A 20,945-nucleotide genomic window follows, 5' to 3' on the forward strand; every position below is an offset into this window, starting at 1 on the left:
ATTAAATGTTAACAATCAGCTGTTGATTCAAATGTTTTAATAATAACATTTTAATAATATTGGTGTCAACGTCATTGGAATTTTGGTGCTGATGTTACTGTTTTTTAGTACCTTATTTTGATGCGTCAAAATTATTCAAATTTTTTAGGCTGTAATAATAATTATAATATTTAATAGTAGAGCACTACATCCAACTGTAAAAGACATAAAAGAGCAATTTGGTTTATAAAATGGAAAAGCATTTAACAAAGTAAAAGGCAAAGAAAATTAAAACCCAAATCAAATCATGAAAAAGCCACATATTGGAAATGTCTGCTTTTGGTTAACATGTAGTCTTAATGGGCTGCATTATAGCCACTATTTCATACATGTTATATGTTTGTTTATCAGTTTTAAATTGATGTCTAAGTTTCAGCCATCTCTGAATGTCTCTCAGCTTTACATTTTCCACAGAGCTCTGACCTGTGGACATAAAATCAAAGCTAATGATAACGTTACACACATTAGCTGCACAACATGCTGACACTAAGGATTTTTCTATTGTTGTAGGAAGATTTTCGTCAAAAATAAAAGTGATCCGCTAAGTCTTCAGTTCCTCAGATGCTGGAGTGCATGAATACCTTTGTGTTCACTCTTGCAGCCAGCATCAGGACATTTGATGTTACTGAATGTGAAGCAGCTGCTCCTCCTGAAACGTTTCTGTGTAGAACATGGATAAAGCTGGGAGGGTTTGTAGTTGTACAGGGAGTAGAAGAATTGCAGCAGGCATCTTCATATTCTCACAACTTGTTTTTTACCGCTTCAAGTTTATATCACACACAAAACACAACAAAATGGATTTACACAGCATAGATGTATTCAGATTCACATGAGACATTTAAGATTTATTCCAGACTAGTAGTTCTTGTTAAAATCAGTGGCTTACATTTTAGTGTATTGGTTTTACTTTGTAATTTTCCTTTGCGGCTTTATTGGAAGGGTAACTAAAGGGTAACTAAGTTTTTCTTTGTGTGTGTTAGTGTGTGGCGACAGTGTATCTGTCATCATATTCAGCAAAATCAGATTACTTCATCCCTCTTTCTTAGTAATAGCTACCTGAGGAGCGACTCCTCCTCCGTCTTCACAAAATATAAACCCGTCTGTCATCCCTGCTCCACGTTACATCTCATGTGGAATTAAAATCGTAAAACACATTACCTCAGCTTTTCATAGATCTCTGTTTAGCATATAAACATTGTAAAAAGAGCCAGTTTGTCAGCTCACGACTTCCACCTGCGACGTATGTTTGACACCTAAATGAATCTCTGCATGCAGCTGACTTGTGACACATTTGACCTGATTTGACAGAGTTTTTTTCCCTTCAGAGAAAAGTTTGCAAACACTTTGATCATAATCGAACGCGTTGTCCTGTGCAGATAAATGCTACTTTTTCCTCAAAGTCTTGCTGGTTGCGTCACTCGCTGCTTTTATTGTTTCTAATTACTTTTGCCGCGATGGTGACGTCACCGCCAAGGTTCGGATGCGGGTCTCAGGTGGTGCTGCAGGACGGAGCTCAGCCTTCACCACACCGTCGCTCTTATCAGCCTGAATTCTTGAGGAGATAAATTACTGGGTTTAGTTAATTGACACACAGCGCCATGAGAGATGTGCGTCAGTCTTTGTGTGATGTGTGTATCGAGGTTTCTGTGTATGACTTGAAAAGATTAAACGCTCGGGGTTGATGAAGAGCTTAGCATACGTTAATGTAATTATTTGAAACTTGGCCACAAAATCGATCTTAAAGGGATTTGAAGAAGTTTTTCCATTCAGATTTAGAGAGTATGTAGTTTTATTGACATGTGAATGAACAAATGATTGTTCTTAATTCTAAACAGACGCTGGATTTCATGTTTAGATTCTTAAAATATTACTTTTCAACAGTTATTTTAGTTGTAACTCAGCTGAGGTTTCAGAAAGCACAGGGGACAGCAGGGTTATTATGGAAATGGTGTTTTCTTCTCCGTCTTGTGTAAATCTTGAGGCTGCACTTGTAGCAAACACAACGTGAAATTGTCTCCTTCGGTTTAATGACTGTCTCTGTCTTGTTGGTTCCTACTTAAGGCTTCTCATCTGTGGCAGCATCTGCGCCCTGCACTCCCACTTTTATTATTATTTAAGAATTGCTTTACGTCTCACTGTGAGCACTATTAACTGTGACTGTTTTAAGTTATTGCAATTCTTTTGGTAATGTTGCAGGATGTGCTGTTTACCAATAATTCTGCAGTCACAAATTAACCCTCTGAACCCCAAGCAGTGCTTATTTTCTTCTGTCACATTTTTTAAGAAATCATCTGCTAAGAAAAAAGCAAAAGTTGATTTTCTTTGATTATTTACGTTACAAAAGCAGGTGTTTCACTAGCTACGCAAAGGTGTTGCAAGTGCTTGAAAAAATCTGGTGACTACAAAAAATTTATATTTTACTACTTACATTTTAAATTTGTTTCTGCACAGCCTGCAGTTCAGTCCTAAAATCCTTGAATTTTTGCCACATGGATGTTAATTACAGTCACTAATGCCTTCATGTTTGCTTCAAGGAGCACAGAATCTGATGATTCTCTCTGTTTTTACAGTTAATGGCTGTGATAAATGGTATAATTTTGATGATTTTGTAAGAATAACACAAAGGTTTTTGGGTTTCGAGGGATCAAAGAATGACAGTGTTTAATTATAGGCACACCAAAAGCCGTATTAAATTTGTACATTTCGGATTAATTACCTAAAATGTATCAACAGTGTAATTTTGTCAGTGTGCAACCAGTCAGGTGAACACAGAGAAATGAGAAATTTTCACTAAGCAAGCATCTAATTGAACATAAATGGAAATAGAAGTTACAACATAAAAATACATAGTTGTTATCCAGGCAACTATCAGAAATTTTGAGCCAGCAAAATTCCATTTCTGAGAAACAAAGAGGAGGGAGAAAACAGTAAAGCTGCCTGACTGATATACAGGCTGATAAGAGCTTATTTTCAATGCATTGCGTTGTTGCATCCACTGCCTGTAAATAATAAGAGAATGGAGCTGGAAAATGGTTTGTAGAAACAATCTTATTTACCAGAGAGAACCCTTTCCAAAATGTTAACTGTTCTTGTTTGATCAGCTGCATTTTCCTGTCCGCTACACGATATTTACACTAAACACAAATTTAATTTGTGAGGTATCTGTCACATAGAAACATACACATAGTAAAATATTTAAACATTAACAATGCAAAAGACTCTCCCAATATTTAAGGTAAAGTTTAAATCCCCTCTGTGTCGAACATACGCTGAATAATGAATTTGACCAAATGTTTAGAATTTAAATAATTGAGTTCCATTCACAGACAAACTACTGATCCCACATAGAACAACAGTGTGATGACTCTTGAATTTTGTGTACCTTTATCCTGCTGCACAAAAAAGACAACTTCTTGCCTCCAACAAAGTTTTCCCAAAAACATCCAAACATCCAATTATTGCTCTACCAACTACTGTAGCTCATGAGGTAACAGCCAAATCAGTCAGCTGGTTTTCCCAAACTGTATTTAAATATTTAACCTCTTCAACCGTAAAACCCGCCGGTAGTTTTGAAAAGCACATTGTCTTAAAATACACCAAAACTGCACCATTTATCAGAGCCAGAAAGAATTGTTTCAACTTTCCAAAGGTCCTTGAACTACTCATCTGTGATGTATAAATCTGTAGCTTTTTTTCCATCTTTATAAAGAAAAATACATTCCACTAGGTTTTTTCTTTTAATGCTTTATGACATTTAAACTGTGTTACACTTCATAGAAGACATTTTGAGTTCTCTACTTCTAACCATAGTTGTGCTGTTTCAACAGAAGTGCAGGACTTTATAATACAGCGAAAAATAAGCCCACAGTGAGTGAAAATGTGGCAGGAACAAAAAAAAAGCCCAATAACTTTTTGGGTTTCAAAGGGTTAAATTCCTGCAAGCACCACATAAATTCAAGGGGAATCATCTGCATTGTTTGTAGTATTTGACACATCGCATTGAATAGGAGATAACACAGAGTTAAGAGGTTGAACGTGTGGGCTTTTGTTTATTTTTGGCTTTATTTGACATGTTAAGATAAGAGGCAGACAGGAAAGTAGGGAGAAGAATTGGGGGAAGACCTGCAGCAAAGGGCGGTGAGCTGGACTCAAAGCCATGCTGCTGCATCGGGGAATCTAGTCCCTGTTTATGGGTCACCCACTCAACCTGTTGAGCCGTCTGGTCACCACAAATTTTTAAAAGGAACAGTTATATTTTGGGGAAATTTTGACAGAAATCTTGCACGATGAATTGCTGATTAAAAAAGAGAAAAAACAGACTCCACATCTTATGTCATTATTCAAACACTGCACCAGATTATGGGCTTTGATCATCTAGAGTCTTTTGTATGTATATTTATGTGTATGGGCGTGCGCACAGCGTTGTAATTTCCCACCCAGACACGGCCTATTTAGCATAAAGAGGTGCTGTTTGACCTGTGGCCTCTCTGTGTAATAAGAATCGGAGTCTTTTCCTGCATCATTAACTTCAACAACTCTGATGATTCCAATTACAACTCTGCAGATGGGGGTGAATAATCGCGGGGCAGGAATAGCCGGAGGGGTGAGAGGAGGACAGAGTGATGTAACCCGACATGTTTAATATGGATGCTACCAAATGTGTGCCTTTACCCAGGTGAGGTTAAAGTTGGATCCCTCTGTTAGCAGACAGCCTAATCAGTTTTCATTTTGAGAATATTAGGACCACAAAGAGCTTTTCACCAATTTGGTAGTAAATATTTCCCCTTTTCATTCAGTGCTGCAGCCACATTAGAGCATCAAATTAGACTAAAACAGCTCAATTACCATTTTTTTTTTCTAAGCTTAGAAACACATCTGCTCTGGAGTTTGTACTGAAATTTGGTAGTTCAGGGAAGAAAATTGACCTTCTGAAGGGAAGCAGTTTCTGGGCACAAACAGAGAAAAATAAAAAATGTATGTTGTGCTTTGTGACAAAGTTATCATACCATAAATCATTTTAAAAAAAAAAAAAAAAAAAAAAAAAAAAAAAAAAAAGTTAAATTTCTTGGATTTATTGACCAGAGTTGCAAAGGCCTGGAATCAACTTGTGTAACATGTTGGTCAAGTGTCCACAGGTATTACTAACACTGGAAAAAAGGTGACCCTACATATTTTAGACATTTCAGTGCTTTTAAATATTTGTTTACATACTTGTCTACTATTTGCTCTTTGTGAACGTTCCTGCCGTTCAGAAGAAGTCCTTCAGTTATTGATATATTACTGCTGGTTGCAGCTTAGTCATTAATGACTTCAGAGTTCCACTGTGGAATGCAGAATTTTTTATTTTTTACAGAATATGTTTTCTGCTAATGGTTTAATTTTGGTTATTTTTAACTGAGACATGCAAAATAAACTGATTTTGATTTTTGGTTTTACAGTGGAATGACATGTCACAGATGGGTAGTTTCAGGAGTGTCAGAATGTTGAAAATTGGGTGAATTTGAAAAGATTTCAAAGATATGCCAAGTGGACATGCATGGATCAAACCCTCCAGCCTAACATTGGTGCAGTTCCCCATGTGCTGCTACAACAGCTCTGAACTGTCAGGGCATAAATGGGTGTTGGCAGCAGAACTTTAGGGTCTTGCAGATTACAGGGTTTTTGTCTCATGACATGGTGCATTATCCTGCATGGGGAGGCTGCTGCTGTCTGAGAGTACTGTTGCCATGGGGGCTGTGCTTGACAATGTTTAGGTGGGTGGTACGTGTCAAACTAACATCCACATTAAAGCCAGGAACCATGGTTTCCCAGCAGATCATTGCATTGTAAGAAGATGATCAGTGTCATTCACTTCACGTGTCATTGGTTTTAATGTTGTCGCTGATTAGTGTATGAAATCTAATGTAGATGTATGAACAAAACTAAGCAAATATCATTAATTTTAATGAAGTTGTTTTATCGGTGTGTTAGTTCACCACTATGATGATATTCAAACAGTTATTGACAGTGAAGGTGATAAAGATTATACCTTCCAAAAAACAGCGTGTTAGCATTCTGACATTAGTAATCAACTCAAACCACTGCTGTGGCGTCTCAGCCGTCTACAACCCCTGGTAAAAATTATGGAATCACCAGTCTTGGAGGATGTTCATTCAGTTGTTTAATTTTGTAGAAAAAAAATCAGATCACAGACAAGCCACAAAACTAAAGTCTTTTAAAATGGCAACCTTCTGGCTTTAAGAAACACTAAAAGAAATCAAGGAAAAAATTGCGGTTATCAGTAACAATTGCTTTTTTAGATCAAGCAGAGGGAAAAAATTATGGAATCACTCAATTCTGAGGAACAAAATGATGGACTCATGTAAAACAAACAAACAAAAAAAAACACTACAACACACCACTAGTGCTTTATTGCACCACCTCTGGCTTTTATAACAGCTTACAGCCTCTGAGGACCTAATGAGTGACAAACAGTACTCTTCATCAGTCTGGCTCCAACTCTCTCTGATTGCTGTTGCCAGATCAGCTTTGCAGGTTGGAGCCTTGTCATGGACCATTTTCTTCAATATCTACCACAGACTTTCAACTGGATTGTGATTCGAACTATTTGCAGGCCATGACATTGACCTGCTGTGTCTTTCTTCAAGGAAAGTCGTCACAGTTTTTGCTCTGTGGCAAGATGCATTATCGTCGTGAAAAATGATGTAATCATCCCCAAACATCCTTTCAATTGATGGAATGAGAAAAGTGTCCAAAATATCAACATAAACTTGTACATTTATTGAAGATGTGATGACAGCCATCTCCCCAGCGCCTTTACCTGACATGCAGTCCCATATCATCAATGACTGTGGAAATCTGCATGTTTTCTTGAGGCAGTCGTCTTCAAAAATCTCATTGGAACGGCACCAAACAAAAGGTCCAGCATTATCACCTTGCCCAATGCAGATTCGCCATAATTTAGTCCTCAGAATTGAGTGATTCCATAATTTTTTCCCTCTTCTTGATCTAAAAAAGCAATTGTTATTGACTACCACAATTTTTTTTTCTTGATTTCTTTTAGTGTTTCTTAAAGCCAGAAAGTTGCCATTTTAAGTGACTTTAGTTTTGTGGCCTGTCTGTGATCTGATTTTTTTCTACAAAATTAAACAACTGAACGAACATCCTCCAAGACTGGTGATTCCATCATTTTTGCCAGAGGTTGTAGACCAAGATGGTGGTAAGTGAATAATACAAGGCTCAGCATCTCTCCAGATTATGCAGATTAGTAGTTAACATCTCAGCCAACAGGAACTTTTGGACACTGCATTTCATTGTCTTGTATTCTGTGCAATGACAATAAAGTTGAGTGCAGTCTATTTAAGAGCTAAAATTTTTACTTTCAGATTTGATTGTTTCTGGTTGTGACTAGTTTGAAAACTGCTGGATGCCGACTTGATTGATCGACTCTAACACTCAAACTAAGTTATTGCGTGTGCAGCTGCAAAGCTTAGAAGGACACCTGTTACCAGACAGTGTCATGAGGGTGCACGTGACTTGTGAGTTGATGTGCATAATGAAGCTTCACTCAAAGTCCCACTGCGCCTGGCTTCAATTTCCACAGAAAGTTTCCAACATAAATCGTGTCTCATCTGTACGTCGTTCTGCTCCTCCTGTTTGTTCCCCCCGTCGGCCGCCTGTGTTTCCATATATTCATTTCCCTTCTCAATAAAGAGCCGCATTACCTCGATGGATGCTCAGATGGAATGTGGGAGACGACACATCTGGCTTTTAAAATGGCTGAAGTGGGACAAACTGATCTGTGGCTCTTTCTGCTCTTATTCCCGCTGTGGTTCTTTTTTCTCATCCTTGTGGAGAACATTGACCTTTATGCTCTTTGTGCTGCTGTGCTGTGATTGTTTCGGGGAAAATGTTGTGATTGTCTTGGTGGAAATTGAAAAAGGGGGTCTGCAGAGGCGCGTGACACACTTCCTTTTTGTGTGTGAGTGTAAATCGCATATTTGAGAAATATCTGACCTTATCCAAAACCAATACAATCTGTCATTGATTAGACTTTCCCCCTGCAGTGCTACAGTAGGTTATACCATCTGTATGGACGGTCATGAACACACCACGGGAAACAGCCTCATGCTTTTCTGCTGGAAATTGAATCCTGATAAAGGACATGTCAGTCACAATGAGATGTCATTTCACATATTTACCAGCAGACACACACACATATACACACAGCGCTGCCTCCACTGTCATCCTGATGAATGATCCATGAACAGACTGTCTATCCTCGTTAGTGTAATCACACTGAGGGGATCAAATCTTTTGCATCTGGATTAAAATAATGTTCTGTTTATTAATGTAATGTTGGTGTGAATTACTGCTGTGTATGTGTGTGCACATGCATGCGTGCGTGTGTGTGTGTGTATGTGTGCGTGCGCACTCTGTCTCTTTGCTCTCTTGAATGTTCCTCTATTGAGTGTGTTGATCTGTTAAATCAGAGCCACCTGGGTCCTGTGCAACAATGTGAATCTCTTATTCCCCTACACATTTTTAGGCTTTAGTTTCCATTTCTTTATCTTGCGACACATTTTTGATTTGTGGTTGTTGTTTCTGTAATGCTGATTCTGTAATAATGTTGAAAATTCTGTCTATCTTGTTGCTGCTATTAGCAAGACAAATGGAGATTTTGGGATTATTTTCAAAATATTCTTTCACTTCCAGTAGATTAATGCCTGTTAGGTAAAAGATGATGGAGGATTCGGTGAATAATAACCAACTATGCATTTACCCTCAGCTCTATGGACTGTTTTAGTGTATTTGAGTTTGTTGTTTTGAATTGTACAACCCAACGATTTACTGCTTTGGTTCTCACCACCCTTAACACAGTTCATTGTACATCATTTGCTCAGTATCAAATGACAGATGCAGCTGGGGAACATTAGCACTTAGCAGCTGAAGAGCTAGATATTTCCATCAGCTTGTAAAAACTGAAACAGAGCTACAAGGAGAGCAAATAATGGAGTTCACGTGGCCAAAAGCACAACTCAAGATGTTGTTTCATATATTCTGGATGTGTAAATAAGCAGCTGAGGTGGGAGCCCATAATGTTACTCATTACGGAGATCAACTTTGTAAATATAAAAATAAAGTTACACGCTACCATAATGTAAGTTACGGTACTTAGCCTAACTAATATAACTATTGTGGCTAAATACGGACAATGTTACTCATTTTGGACATTTTCTGGAGATAAACAACAGGTTAACATCTTTGGTGCCTAAGAACACAGAACAACTTCAGAAGTCTTGTGGAGTACAGCTTGAGGGGGACCTATACCCACATTAAAGCAGGTGATGTTAATGTTAGGGTTTATTAGTGTGTTTGCTAACAGGTTGAGGTGCGGAGAAGATAAACCATCAAAGTTAGGTTTACGTCATGTTTTACTGTCCCACGATTGACCAAAAACATCAGTTAATTTGGCGTTTAGTGGAAAGAGCTGTCAAATTAAGAATGTTGGCTCTCAGACTAGGTGCTATGTTGGACAGACACCAAATGCCGCATATCATCACAAGCGCACTACCCTCACTGTGAAGCATGGTGGTGGCAGCATCATGATGTGGGGATGCTTCTTGGCAGCACACCTCGGAAAGCTTAAAAATTCATAGGGTAAAATCAATGCAGCCAAGAATAGGAAGATCCTAGAGGATAAGCTGATGCAGTCTGCAAAAGAACTGCGACTTGGGTGAAGATTTGTGGTCCTGCAAGACAATGAGCTGAAGCATACAGTCAGAGCTAATCAGAAATGAAAGACGGGTTGAAAGACAATAAGTTAAATGTGGCAGAGCGGCCGAGTCTAAGCCCAGACTTTAATCAAACTGTGATTTTTGTGGCTGGACTTCAAATGGCTGTTTACTCATGATTGCCCATGTAACCTGACATAGTCTGAGCAGTTGTTTGCAAAGAAGATTTGGGTAAAAGTGCAGTGTCCAGGTTGATTAAACCCTAGGCTTCATTCTGAATCACATTCTTTTCATAAAATGACTGAGAATCTACGCAGAATGTTCATAGTGTTGTACTGCCACACTTCATGGATATAGAAGTAATGTGAAAGCTTGCCTTAATGCTGTTTTAGATTTTGTTTATTTTCAAGACTTGTATGATTTGTTAGTTTTTCTCTTCAGTCTGGGTCCTCACTTGTCCACGTTTCTTCCATCCGTGGTCAAACTGTCACGTCTTGTCTGTGTGCAGGATGTACGATGTTGGAGGTCAGAGAACCGAACGAAGGAAGTGGATTGGTTGTTTCGAGGATGTCAGAGCAGTTCTGTTCGTGGTGTCGCTCAGCGGATACGACATGACCCTGGTGGAAGACCCCTCCATGGTACAAACTGCACTAAGTCACCACCCGCAAATATTCATGCTCTCCTATGCAAGAAACTACTTGTTCTGAGTCACCCAGTCTGAATGTGTTTTGTGTTTTCAAATGAAGTTCATAGTATATGAAAGTGTCTTCTCTCAGCTCTCCGCTGCAGCTGTTTGATTGTGTTATCGTCTTCTCTTTGCAGAATCGTCTTCAGGAGAGCTTGAAACTCTTCTCCTCCATCTGCAATAATGTCTTCTTCCGCAGCACATCCATGGTGAGAAATTCATCACTCTCCCACTTCCTCAAACTCAAGAGGAAAGATTTGAATTTAATGTATATTGAAGACTTGGAGAGTTTTCCTCTTGGTAATTTGCAGAAAATTGTTGGCAAATAACTGACGGTATAAAAGTCCACAGAGCACCATCCTAGCAAAGAGAGATATGATGAGATATGATATGAGATATGATATGAGATATGATATGTTTTATTCAGAAGCGTGGTTTGTTATGGTTGCTTTTGGTTTGTAGTGAAATCAGAAATATAGTACTTGTAAACAGTATTCACCCCCTCTTGAAAGTTTTCTCCTTTTGTTGCTTTTCCACATTGAATCATGGTCAATTTAATTTGTCTTTTTTGACAATAATTTACAAAAAAGGCTTTCATGACAAAGTGAAAACAGATTTCTACAAAGAAATGTCAAATATTTACAAATATGCAATTGCTTATTTCACACGTGTAACTCTGCCTAGAGCAGTCTTAAAAACTGAGTAACTGTGAGAAAGAGATGAGTGAGGGAGGCCACCAAGACAACTCTGACTCCTCTGAACAAGTTACAGCATTCAGCGGCTGAGAAGGGAACGACTGTACATACATCAACTGTTGCCTGTTCTTCACCAGTCAAAGCTTTATGGGGAGCGGCAAAAAGAAAGCCACTGTTGGAAAAGCTCTTATTAAACCATGACTAGAGTTCTACTGAATTAATGTGGGAGACTCTGAAGTCAACTGGAACATGATTCTTTGTTCTGATGAGACCAAAATTGAGCCTTTTGATCACCAGACTTAACCTTGTGTTTGATGGACACCAAACACTGCACATTATCACAAACACACCATCCCCGCTGTGAAGCATGGTGGTGGCAGCATCATAACGTGGGGATGCCTCTCGACAGCAAGCCCTGGAAGGCTTGTAAAGGTAGAGGGTAAAATAAATTCAGCACAGTGTAGGGAAATCCTGGAGGTCAACCTCATGCAGTCTGCAAGAGGACTGTGTTTGAGAGATTTGTTGTCCAGGAAGTCAATGAGCCAATGCATACAGTCAGAGCTACACAGAAGTGGTTGAAATTGAGAATTCATGGCTGGACTTGAAAAGTGTTGATCCCCGTGCAACCTGACAGCTTGAGCAGTTTTGCAAAGTAGAATGGGGTAAAGTTGCCGTGTCCAGGTTGATTGAGACTCCAGATCACATGTTTTTCCTACAATGAATGACTGAGAAACAACACAGGATGTTTATGCAACACTTTCTATCCTGTTAAGCATCTTTTGATCCTCCTTTTGCCCTGAAACCTATATTGGAAATTGCACTGTTTTGCATTTTACAAGGTTCCATTTGTAATACATGGCATAAAAGAACATCTAAGCTGTATCTTTTTATCTGAGGTTTTTCTATGAAATGACAGACATGCAAACAACCGAAGCTTTGTTTTAAAAGTCATGAGAGAAAAACATGGAGACAGTGAGATGCATCCAAAGAGGGCAGTTTCCTGTGTTGAGTCTGACAGGTCAGTCCAGGTGGGCGGAGCACATGGATGAGTAAAGGAGAAATGAGCTAAATCTCTTTGCTACTCTCCATTTGTTCTCTATGACACCATGAGACAAGAACAACGCTAATGTGTTTGATAAATATCATTTCCACACACAGATCACAGCCTCGGCCCTTTGTCTCCGAGTCCTCTGCCACTCGCAATTAAGCTGCGAGTTGTAATTAGGATGAGCGTTGACGAGGTGACATTTTCCCCTGTCGCTGTTTTTCCGTCCCCATTTCCGGTAAATGATCACATTAAAAACAACCGTGTAATGAGCTTGTTCAACTTATTCCACCTAACTCGTGTTTGAAGCCCCCTTAAAATACAAGTCACTGTGCCTTGATGCAAGCGTCAACTGCTGTGAACTCTGCAGCCTTTTATTGTGTTTTTACCAGCTCTGATTAACCCGTGTAGAGTAAAACTGACATTTTCTGACCAAACCCTGGCATTGTTTAGCTTTATAAAACAAAACTCAGTGTGTTTATGTTGTATGATTATGAAAATAAAGACTCAATTCAAACCATTAGAGATTCCCTTTTGAAGGAAATGTCTAAACATAAAAATTTCTGTGCTACACCAAAGCGTCTCTTTTAGTAGGTTATACTTTATTAATCATAAAAAAAACTTATTTGAGGCTTCAATAGAGCCAAATGGGTAATAAAATGTCTGTGTGTGACGTGTTTATGTGCAGGGTTGTGTGTGGGCCTGCACGTTAACACAGCTAACAGGCTCATTAAACAAAAGTGTGTAATGATGCCTTTTTTTTCGCGTGGGAGGAGAATTTGTAACCTCCACCTCAATTAACTCTTCACTGCGGCTGGTTAGTGGTAATTACACACCTAGGTGTTGCTTCGTATCCTCTTCATTGAAAATCTGCTCTGCCTCATCCCTCCCTCGTTATTATCGGGGGCTTTTTGTGTGTGTTTGGTTTTGCGATCAGACAAGCCAGAAAAGACAGAACTTGGAAGTAGTTTTAATTGGTTGACTACAAAGCCAAAAGTACTCATGCAGCGTGGCGGCGGCTGAGCACGAGTTGAGGCATAAACAGCAGAAAGACAGATTAATGAAAGCAGCCGCTGACCCTGTTGAGCTCACATGAGGCATCGATTGCGCACTGATGCGTGGAGCGAAGTCATTGATCCACCATCATCGCCCCCCCATGCTTGTATCATCACAGCCATTGATTTTTGCATTTTGCGTGAATATATGTAATTGACAATACATATTCCTAATATTGGTTTCATGGTTTGGGTAGTTATTGCCGTGTTGCAGGTGGGAGTCACCAAATCAAATTAACATTGTGCTGTTCTCATGTTCTTTCCGATTGATTTTCCTTTTCCACTGGGGGTGGGGGGGCTGTTATGAGCTTGTTCTGCTCTCAGTTGATTGTTTTCTGTTTTGTTTTTATTGCAGATTTTATTCATGAACAAGATAGACCTTTTTCAAGACAAGATTTTACACTCTGGACGACATCTGCGGTTGTATTTGCCACAGTTTAAAGGTAGGACACTAATTGTTGATGCCGACATGGACATTATAAGATTCCAGGAATAACACTGTAGTGGTGAAAGTGCTTCAGGAGCTACAGCAATTTTAATTTGGATTTGTCTTTTTCGACTTTTTTGCTCCGACACATGAGGAAAGTGGAAAAGGTTAAATATCAATACAGAAGATACAAAAGTGACCATGTCAAGTGTCGCTATATACCCTGATTTTTAGGTGTCACTTACCTGCAGTTCCCCTATATGGACAAGTAAACCACTGTGGAACAAATTGTTGGATCATATGCAGAGGAATCTATAAATGTTACTTAACATTAGCCTTTATAAATATAAGAATGTAAACACATCTTAGCTTGTGTTAGTTGTAGGGTTAATATTGTTTATTTGAAATCCAGAAATCCGGAATAACATGTATATTTAAGAAAAAACATGGTGACGAAGATGATATTCAGTTTATAGAGGTTTTAATTTACCTGTAGGCTATGTTTTATTGATAAGGGAGAAGGACATTGCCCTTAAATAGAATGCTATCCTCTACAACACCACCACAAAACACCCTGTTAGACTTAAAGCCGAACTTTCTAGAGATAAGAACACTTGGACTCATAACAAGCCAATTTCACGACTAGCACAGTTAGTGATTTTTGTTTGATGATATGACTCTAAATAAGTCTTTCATTAAAGCACATAAAATCTTAAAATAAAACTAATTTCAAGCTATTTAGTTGAGCATAGTTGGTGCAAAAGAAGCCCATCAATAGACACAACCATTTATTTAGTTTAACTCAAATGAAGACAAAGTTGCTCTTCAAGACAATCAATCAATCAAAGTTTGTTTCTATAGCCCTTTACAGCAGCCCAAAAGGTGGCCAAAGTGCTTCACAGTGAAAAACAAGAGAATAACTTAAAAACAACACAGTAACTTAAACCAGAGACAGCAGTAAAATATGCAATAAAACAATAAAAATAAATGCAATTAAACAGCACTAAAATATACATCTAAAAGGAATAAAAATAATAAAATGTCACTGTGCCGCTAGGTATTAAAAGGTATTTTAAACAGAAAACAGACAAAACTGAGTTTTTATTAAACTAAGTTTAATTAAAAGGATGTTCCTTAGAAAGCTCCAAGTAAGTCATTTATAATAAATCTAAATGTAAGATTATTAATCTCCGTTAGGTCTGCAGTTTTTGCCGTGAAGCTGTGACATCACTAATATACATAGTTGGATTGACACGTCTCTCAAAGTTTTAACATAAACTGGAGCTTGTTATCGACATAAATGAAGAATTTGTGGCACAAAAAATGTCTGGTTCCTGAAACACCAAACATGTTCAGCAGGGAAACCTTTCAATCATCATCTGATGGACACTATTAAACCTGCATGTTTCTACAGCTGCTGCACCGGAACAATCCTCCCACACAATGTGTTATTTTTGGTAGATTTTTCTATCTGCTCAGCGTTTTCATTGTTGTGTCAGCGATCTGCGTCCCCTCTGCTCTCATGCAAATATCAATAAAAATATGGAAACCCTTTGGATTGGGGTCAACCGGCAGAGCAAACATCCATGACCTCAGATATGATGACGAGTCGTAACACCGTGACCTTTAGCTCCATCAGATGAGCAGGAAGCTGCCAGTCGTCCACTGAATGTCTTCATTTGAATTAATTTCTTAGAACAAAATTTAACGGATGCATAGTGATCTTTAATTTGTAGATTTAAAAGCTCGATTTCCTTTTGTTTCTGTGTTTTTGTTCTGTTTTGCAGCTTTATTACCACCACTTGGAGCAATAACGACTGACCCGTTCAATCTGTTATTTTAAGCATTTTATTTCAACTTCTGTGTGCTTAATCATATAAAAAAGCAAACAAACACGGCTTAGAGTTGCAACATTTTATCAATTAGTTGTCAGCTGTTCAATATTTTATCATAGATGATGACATTGTACTTGTGTATTTTGAGTATTTCCATGTTCTGCTACTTTATACTTCTATTCCAGTACACTTCAGAGGCAAATGTACTATTTTGTTCCCCCAAGTTTTTTTTACATAGTCGTAGCTTGTAACTTTAGAAAAAAAAAAGATAACTAAATTATAAAATACTTTCTTCCAGATGAAACAAGTGGATCCCAACTTTGTTGTTTTGTGTCTAATTTGGGACTGTTCTTTAATTTGAATAACAGTAGAGTAGTGGTAGTAGTTTTAAAATTGATGACAGATTTGTTCAGCACAACTTGCTTTTTCGTCTTCTTTCCCATCAATCATCTCAAGATCTCTCGGATTATTCGTGACCCTTCAGATGTACCAGACCCCGAAGGATAGTTTTATACTTTCTGCATCCACGAGTACATGAGCGTCTGCATTATGTACACTTTGTCATCCCCAACAGTTATCTTTAAAGATTTTAAAAATTTCAGACAAATCAGAGGTGGTTGAGCAGAAATGGTTGTAAAAATGAGGTGATTTGAGATGCAGTGACCCAGTATAATCTATCAATCCCAGGGTCCATGTTACTGCAGAAGTACTTTAAGTTTTATACTTGATGTACACTTTACTTATAATAATTGTGTACTTTTACTTAACTCTGATTTTGAAGAGCAGGGCTTTTAATTTCAGTGGAGTATGTTTAATACAGTAGTCTGTGGCATCACTTGGTGCCAGAGCTGGTAGTTTATTGCTTGTTGTGACAATAGATGTTATTAATTATCGGCCTCACACTAATTTTAGAATCATATTTGTGTCCTTTTTCCCGCGAAGCACAAAAATAATAATTTATTTTTTTCTTTTAAATTAAGAAATAATTTCTGCACATACTCCAAAGGGTGCAAATATCTCCACTTAGCCTAATCCTTCAGCCAGATGTTTCACTGTAAACTCTGATCACTCTCCTCCTTTTGTCTCCTCCAGGTGCAGACTGCGACGTGGATTCGGCCGCCCGCTTCATCGCCGCCACCTTCGTCTCGCTCAACGACACTCCCAGCAAACTCATCTACCACCACTTCACCACGGCGACCGACACCTCCAACATCCAGGTCGTCTTCCAGGTGGTCATGGACACGATAATCAAGGAGAACCTGGAGGCGGTGTCGCTCCTGTGACCCCAGAGTGGCGGGAAGAGACCTCACTGAACTGCAGATATCTCATTTTAAAAGAGAAATACTTTTTTAAAAGGCAGTGAAGATCATCTCATCCGAGGATGTCGCCTGCTGCCTTCTTCCATTCAGTCCAGGCTGGAAGCTCTGATGCTCTTTGCTGCTTTTAATCCTTTACTGCTTTCAAAAACTGTCTCTCAACACATGAAGGTGAAGGACCACTTGGCCAATCTTTTGTTTTTGGGTAAAGCCCTGTAAAATGTTCACTTTAGCAAGCTTGTCTTTAAACCAATGGGCATTCATATGTTTTGTACTGTACTATAAAATCAAACCATGAACAGTGACGTTGCTTTTTTCTGAAGACTTGATGCATATATGTTCATTTGTGCCTTGTGTGGGGGCAAGAACAGAGAGGTGGGTGAGGATTTACTGTCTGTTCGTTAACTTCCTTGGCTCGCTCATGCATACCATCATGTGTTTTCCGCTCATCCATCACTGTGTCTCCGCTGTGCAGATGCTGTGCGTCACACCCTCCTAATGAGGAGCTGATCACTGTAAAAGCAGCACCGGTTTGTGTTTGCTTGAGCTGAAATCACCCACACGGCGTGCATTTTAATCTGAGCCTTCACCCGCTCTCCAGACGCTCTTCAATCAGCGATGATGCTGAGAAAAACGAATGTCAGAAAGTGTGTGTTTGGGGAAAAAACATCCCTGAAGAGACTGACTTGTGTTTAATTCCCTTCCTTTCACCTGTGATGGTTATTGTTGCAGAATCTGGCACACGTAAGCCCTGTTTGTTTGTTTTTTCCAAGCAGGATGATGCCTCCTGTTTGTGATTTGTGTGGCATAAACTCTGCTGGGGTTTGTTCTGAGGGCTCCCCTGAGCTACTGGCTTTATCAGCAGCTACTCTGACTCCAGTGATAAACAAGATGTGGAAATAACTGATGCAGCCTGATATGGATACTGAAAGAAGGGAGGAAAGCACCCCCAAGTGCCTTACGATGAAGTGGTTTTACCGTTTTTATGTCATTTAAATGCTTCATCCGTGTATGAAATGTTTCTCCTTCTTTTTCCACCTCAAGAATTAAGTTTCATACTGTATCTCTACTCTTCAAGTGTCGTGTTCTAAAAAATATATATATTTTATGGTTTGTATTGCATTGAAATTGCAATACAAAATAAATATGAGATTAATTTTCCTTTTCGCTTTGAGGTTGATCATGTAAATGGGTAAATCAATAATGCTGGATCACTTATGTGTACAAGACTTAAAGACAAATTTAGACCACACAGTAGGCAACCAGTGTTTGTTGATTTTAATAGATAAAATAAATAAAAGTACTTTCCAGGAAATCTGCTCCGCAGTCAACTTTCCGGACATTTAATACATTGTGGCAACGCAGGTACATGTCAGGGGGTGAAACAGGAAAGATTAAAAGTCGTCTGGAAAGAAAATGGCTTCATCTAACATTTCTCGCAGATTTTTTTTCTTGTTTTTTCTTTTACACTCCTGTTTACGCAGCCAAAGCAAAAGTGAACAATGCTTGTTTGTTTTTTTTTCTTTTTTTTTCAATGAGAGAACATTCAGAGTCTGCAGCGGTCCATTATCAGCAGTTATCGGGTTTTCCTCTGCACCATCACCCTCCAAACCCCACTACACTCATCCATCCCACATTTTTTTCCTTCCAGATTTGCGCTTCGGGGATTCGGTGGAAGAAGATGTCTGTCTCCTGCGCGGTTCAACCGGGACTCAGGCGGACAGACAGTCCAGGGAGTCCAGGGTGAGGAAGACGTCCGCCTTGCACTGGAAGGTGCCCGTCCCGTCCCGCAGCAGCTCGCAGCTCTTCAGGTTTGGAGAGATGTCCCTCACGCAGATGGCCTGCAGAAGGGGAAATTCAAACTGAAAAGGTGATTCTAGTCATTTTTCTTCGCAATACCACATTTATGTAAGATCCAAGAACTATCCTTGTTCTTAAAATTAACCTTTTAAACTTTTATTTGATTGATTTATAACTTTAAAACCAAATGATCTGTGCGTATTTGCTTTGCTGTTAGTAGTTATCGGAACACATTATTTTATAACTTTACATATTGTTGTCGTTTGACGTTTTCCTGAGGCAGAAGTGACTTAAAATCCTGTGTTTCTCTAGTTAATTTGTAAATAGCCGTTTTGAGAACATTTATTGCTGTTGCCTACGATTTGATCCTCTAGTTTCCGCCTTTTTACGCACGGGTTCTTGACTTATTTATTATTTGTTTCCCTGTTTTTGTGAAACAAGACAGACCTACAGTGTAATATCTGTATGACATATATTTGACTTCGATATTTCTAACTTTAAATCTAAAAAAAAAAACGCCGTAAGTGCGGTTCTCGTGGATCTAATTGGAAAGCAAACTTTACGCGTCTTTTTTTTTCATTGTATGATCGGTGTAAAAATACACAGAACCTCTTCAGACAGCGGTAAAGTTCGCAGAATCTTAACTTCACTTACCATGCTTTTTAGGATGGAGATCTGCCTGTTCGTCTCTGTGATCACGTTGTTACCTGCTGTCTCCCCGCTGTCCGGCAGCGTCTCTTCGGACTCGGCTCTCCGGACGTACGGTGACCTCCTGATACCGGACAGCAAACCGGAGGCTCGACCCACCGAATAGTAACTGGGCCCGGTCGACTGCTTGTACCAGGCTTCGACTGGATGGCAGGAGATGAGTAGAGACACTCCGACACACACCACGGCAAACCGGACAGACCTCTCCATGTCTGGAACCGTCTTGGCACTTTTACGCAAAGGGAAAACGGCGCTTTTCTCGTCTGTTCTTGGTCTGTTTGTTTTTGCTGAGTGTTTCTAAAACTTTCAGCTGCTTATATAGGCTGACAAGGTGACGTTGTCATGACCCAGGAGGTTCGTCAAATCAGAGCTGGGGCGGGCTGGTGATGATCCGTCTTTGGAGACAAGAAAAAAACAATCCAAATTGATCCGTTTTGATGGTTTGGCGGAGCCTGGGGAGGCGGGTGTGTATAGGGGGACGTCATTCAGTCTCTGACGCTTGGAGGGGTTCAAATGAAATAGATTAACATCAGGGCATACACTAACACGGGAGGTCATAACTCAAAGATGTCCAGATTGCTTGTCAGTGAGGAGGGAGGTTGTGCGTTTCACTAATTGGACAAAATAATTGAACCAACATTTCCTGAATGAGTGTATTTTATAGATGTAAATCAGGCAGATTGGTACATTTCCACTGTAACTCCTGGTTGGGTATTGACACCTGATGAGTCACAATGATGAGAAATTTATACACTGATAGGCTACAACATTAAAACTACTGACAGGTGAATTGAATGGCATTAATCATTTTGTTACAATGCAACGCTCCCCAGGGAACCTTGGCATTCAGGTGACAGCAGCTTCCCCCAGCAGGTCAGTGCACCACAGCGAACCCCAAAAACTTCTCAGGAACACAACAAAGAGCCCGAGGTGCTGGCTCGGCCTCCAAACTCCCCAGATCCCATCCATGACATGCACTGGAAAAAAACAGATCCACTGTGGCTCCGCTCCACAAACCACAGGAAGCCGAGGATCCACTGCCACAGTCCTGGTGCCAAACACCGCGGGTCTAGAGTCCATCCACAGACATGTCAGAGCTGCTTTGGTAGCACGAAGAGGATCTACACAATACAAGGCCGGTGGTTTTAATGTTGTAGCTGCTCAAGCCATCGGCGCTGACCTGCTATGCAAGGAAGCAGAGTCAACACAAGGCTTCCATAGACTTTAACCTGAGTGAAAGTGGACAATTAGGAGTGAACAGATCAATAAGCACTGTGAATGATCGACTGATGTAAATTGAGTTAAGTTTTAACAGCTTTCTAAAACGGGTGTTACTGCAAATCAGTCGCACTTCAAAGTGCAGCTCTGAAGGAAAACGGGCCTTTGTCAATACAAATCCTGTTCGTTGATTTGCTGACCTCACTGGTGACCTGCTATGGACTCCACCGCTTCTGCAATCAGCAGATCAGTCTACGTCTGTTCAACTGAATAATAACAAAAACAGATAAATGGTGTGTAATTATGTTGCTCTTCTATCATACAGGGTTATGGGAGGGTCTGGCTGATGGGAACATGCACCTAAAATGTATGAACAGATAAGAAAGAC

The 20,945-nt window shown here is 39.5% G+C and overlaps 2 protein-coding genes across 3 annotated transcripts in view; one reads left to right on the forward strand and one right to left on the reverse strand.

Annotated features, from left to right (window-relative positions):
* The window catches only part of gnav1 (guanine nucleotide binding protein (G protein) alpha v1), a 47,597-nt gene extending 29,605 nt beyond the window's left edge, over nucleotides 1-17,992 (forward strand). Inside the window, exons 6-9 of the mRNA XM_055009785.1 lie at nucleotides 10,282-10,411; nucleotides 10,596-10,667; nucleotides 13,609-13,696; nucleotides 16,608-17,992. Coding sequence (XP_054865760.1) covers nucleotides 10,282-10,411; nucleotides 10,596-10,667; nucleotides 13,609-13,696; nucleotides 16,608-16,798 — 481 coding nt within the window. The 3' untranslated portion in view covers nucleotides 16,799-17,992. The remainder of the gene's footprint in view (nucleotides 1-10,281; nucleotides 10,412-10,595; nucleotides 10,668-13,608; nucleotides 13,697-16,607) is intronic.
* Nucleotides 17,993-18,094: 102 nt separating this feature from the next.
* Nucleotides 18,095-20,875, reverse strand: npb (neuropeptide B). 2 transcript variants are annotated; one of them, XM_023275268.3, is made up of 2 exons: nucleotides 19,286-20,875; nucleotides 18,095-18,672 (listed from the first exon to the last, which is right to left on the reverse strand). In XM_023275268.3, exons 1-2 carry the CDS (start codon nucleotides 19,547-19,549, stop codon nucleotides 18,544-18,546), a joined length of 393 nt encoding a protein of 130 aa, XP_023131036.1. In that variant the 5' UTR covers nucleotides 19,550-20,875; the 3' UTR covers nucleotides 18,095-18,543. The 2 variants fall into 2 exon arrangements, with proteins under 2 accessions (XP_023131036.1, XP_023131035.1); XM_023275267.3 differs by having other exon boundaries at nucleotides 18,095-18,693.
* Between the last annotated feature and the right edge of the window lie 70 nt (nucleotides 20,876-20,945).

Source organism: Amphiprion ocellaris, chromosome 4, assembly GCF_022539595.1.
Source record: "Amphiprion ocellaris isolate individual 3 ecotype Okinawa chromosome 4, ASM2253959v1, whole genome shotgun sequence".
NCBI lineage: Eukaryota > Metazoa > Chordata > Actinopteri > Pomacentridae > Amphiprion > Amphiprion ocellaris.

Bases quoted from the DNA above. Each gene is read 5' to 3' on its own strand.
- npb (XM_023275267.3), bottom strand. From the start codon at position 19,549: ATGGAGAGGTCTGTCCGGTTTGCCGTGGTGTGTGTCGGAGTGTCTCTA. The intron at 18,694-19,285 runs GTAAGTGAAGTT...TCACCTTTTCAG, and splicing joins TCTCCATCCTAAAAAGCATG to TTTGAATTTCCCCTTCTGCA.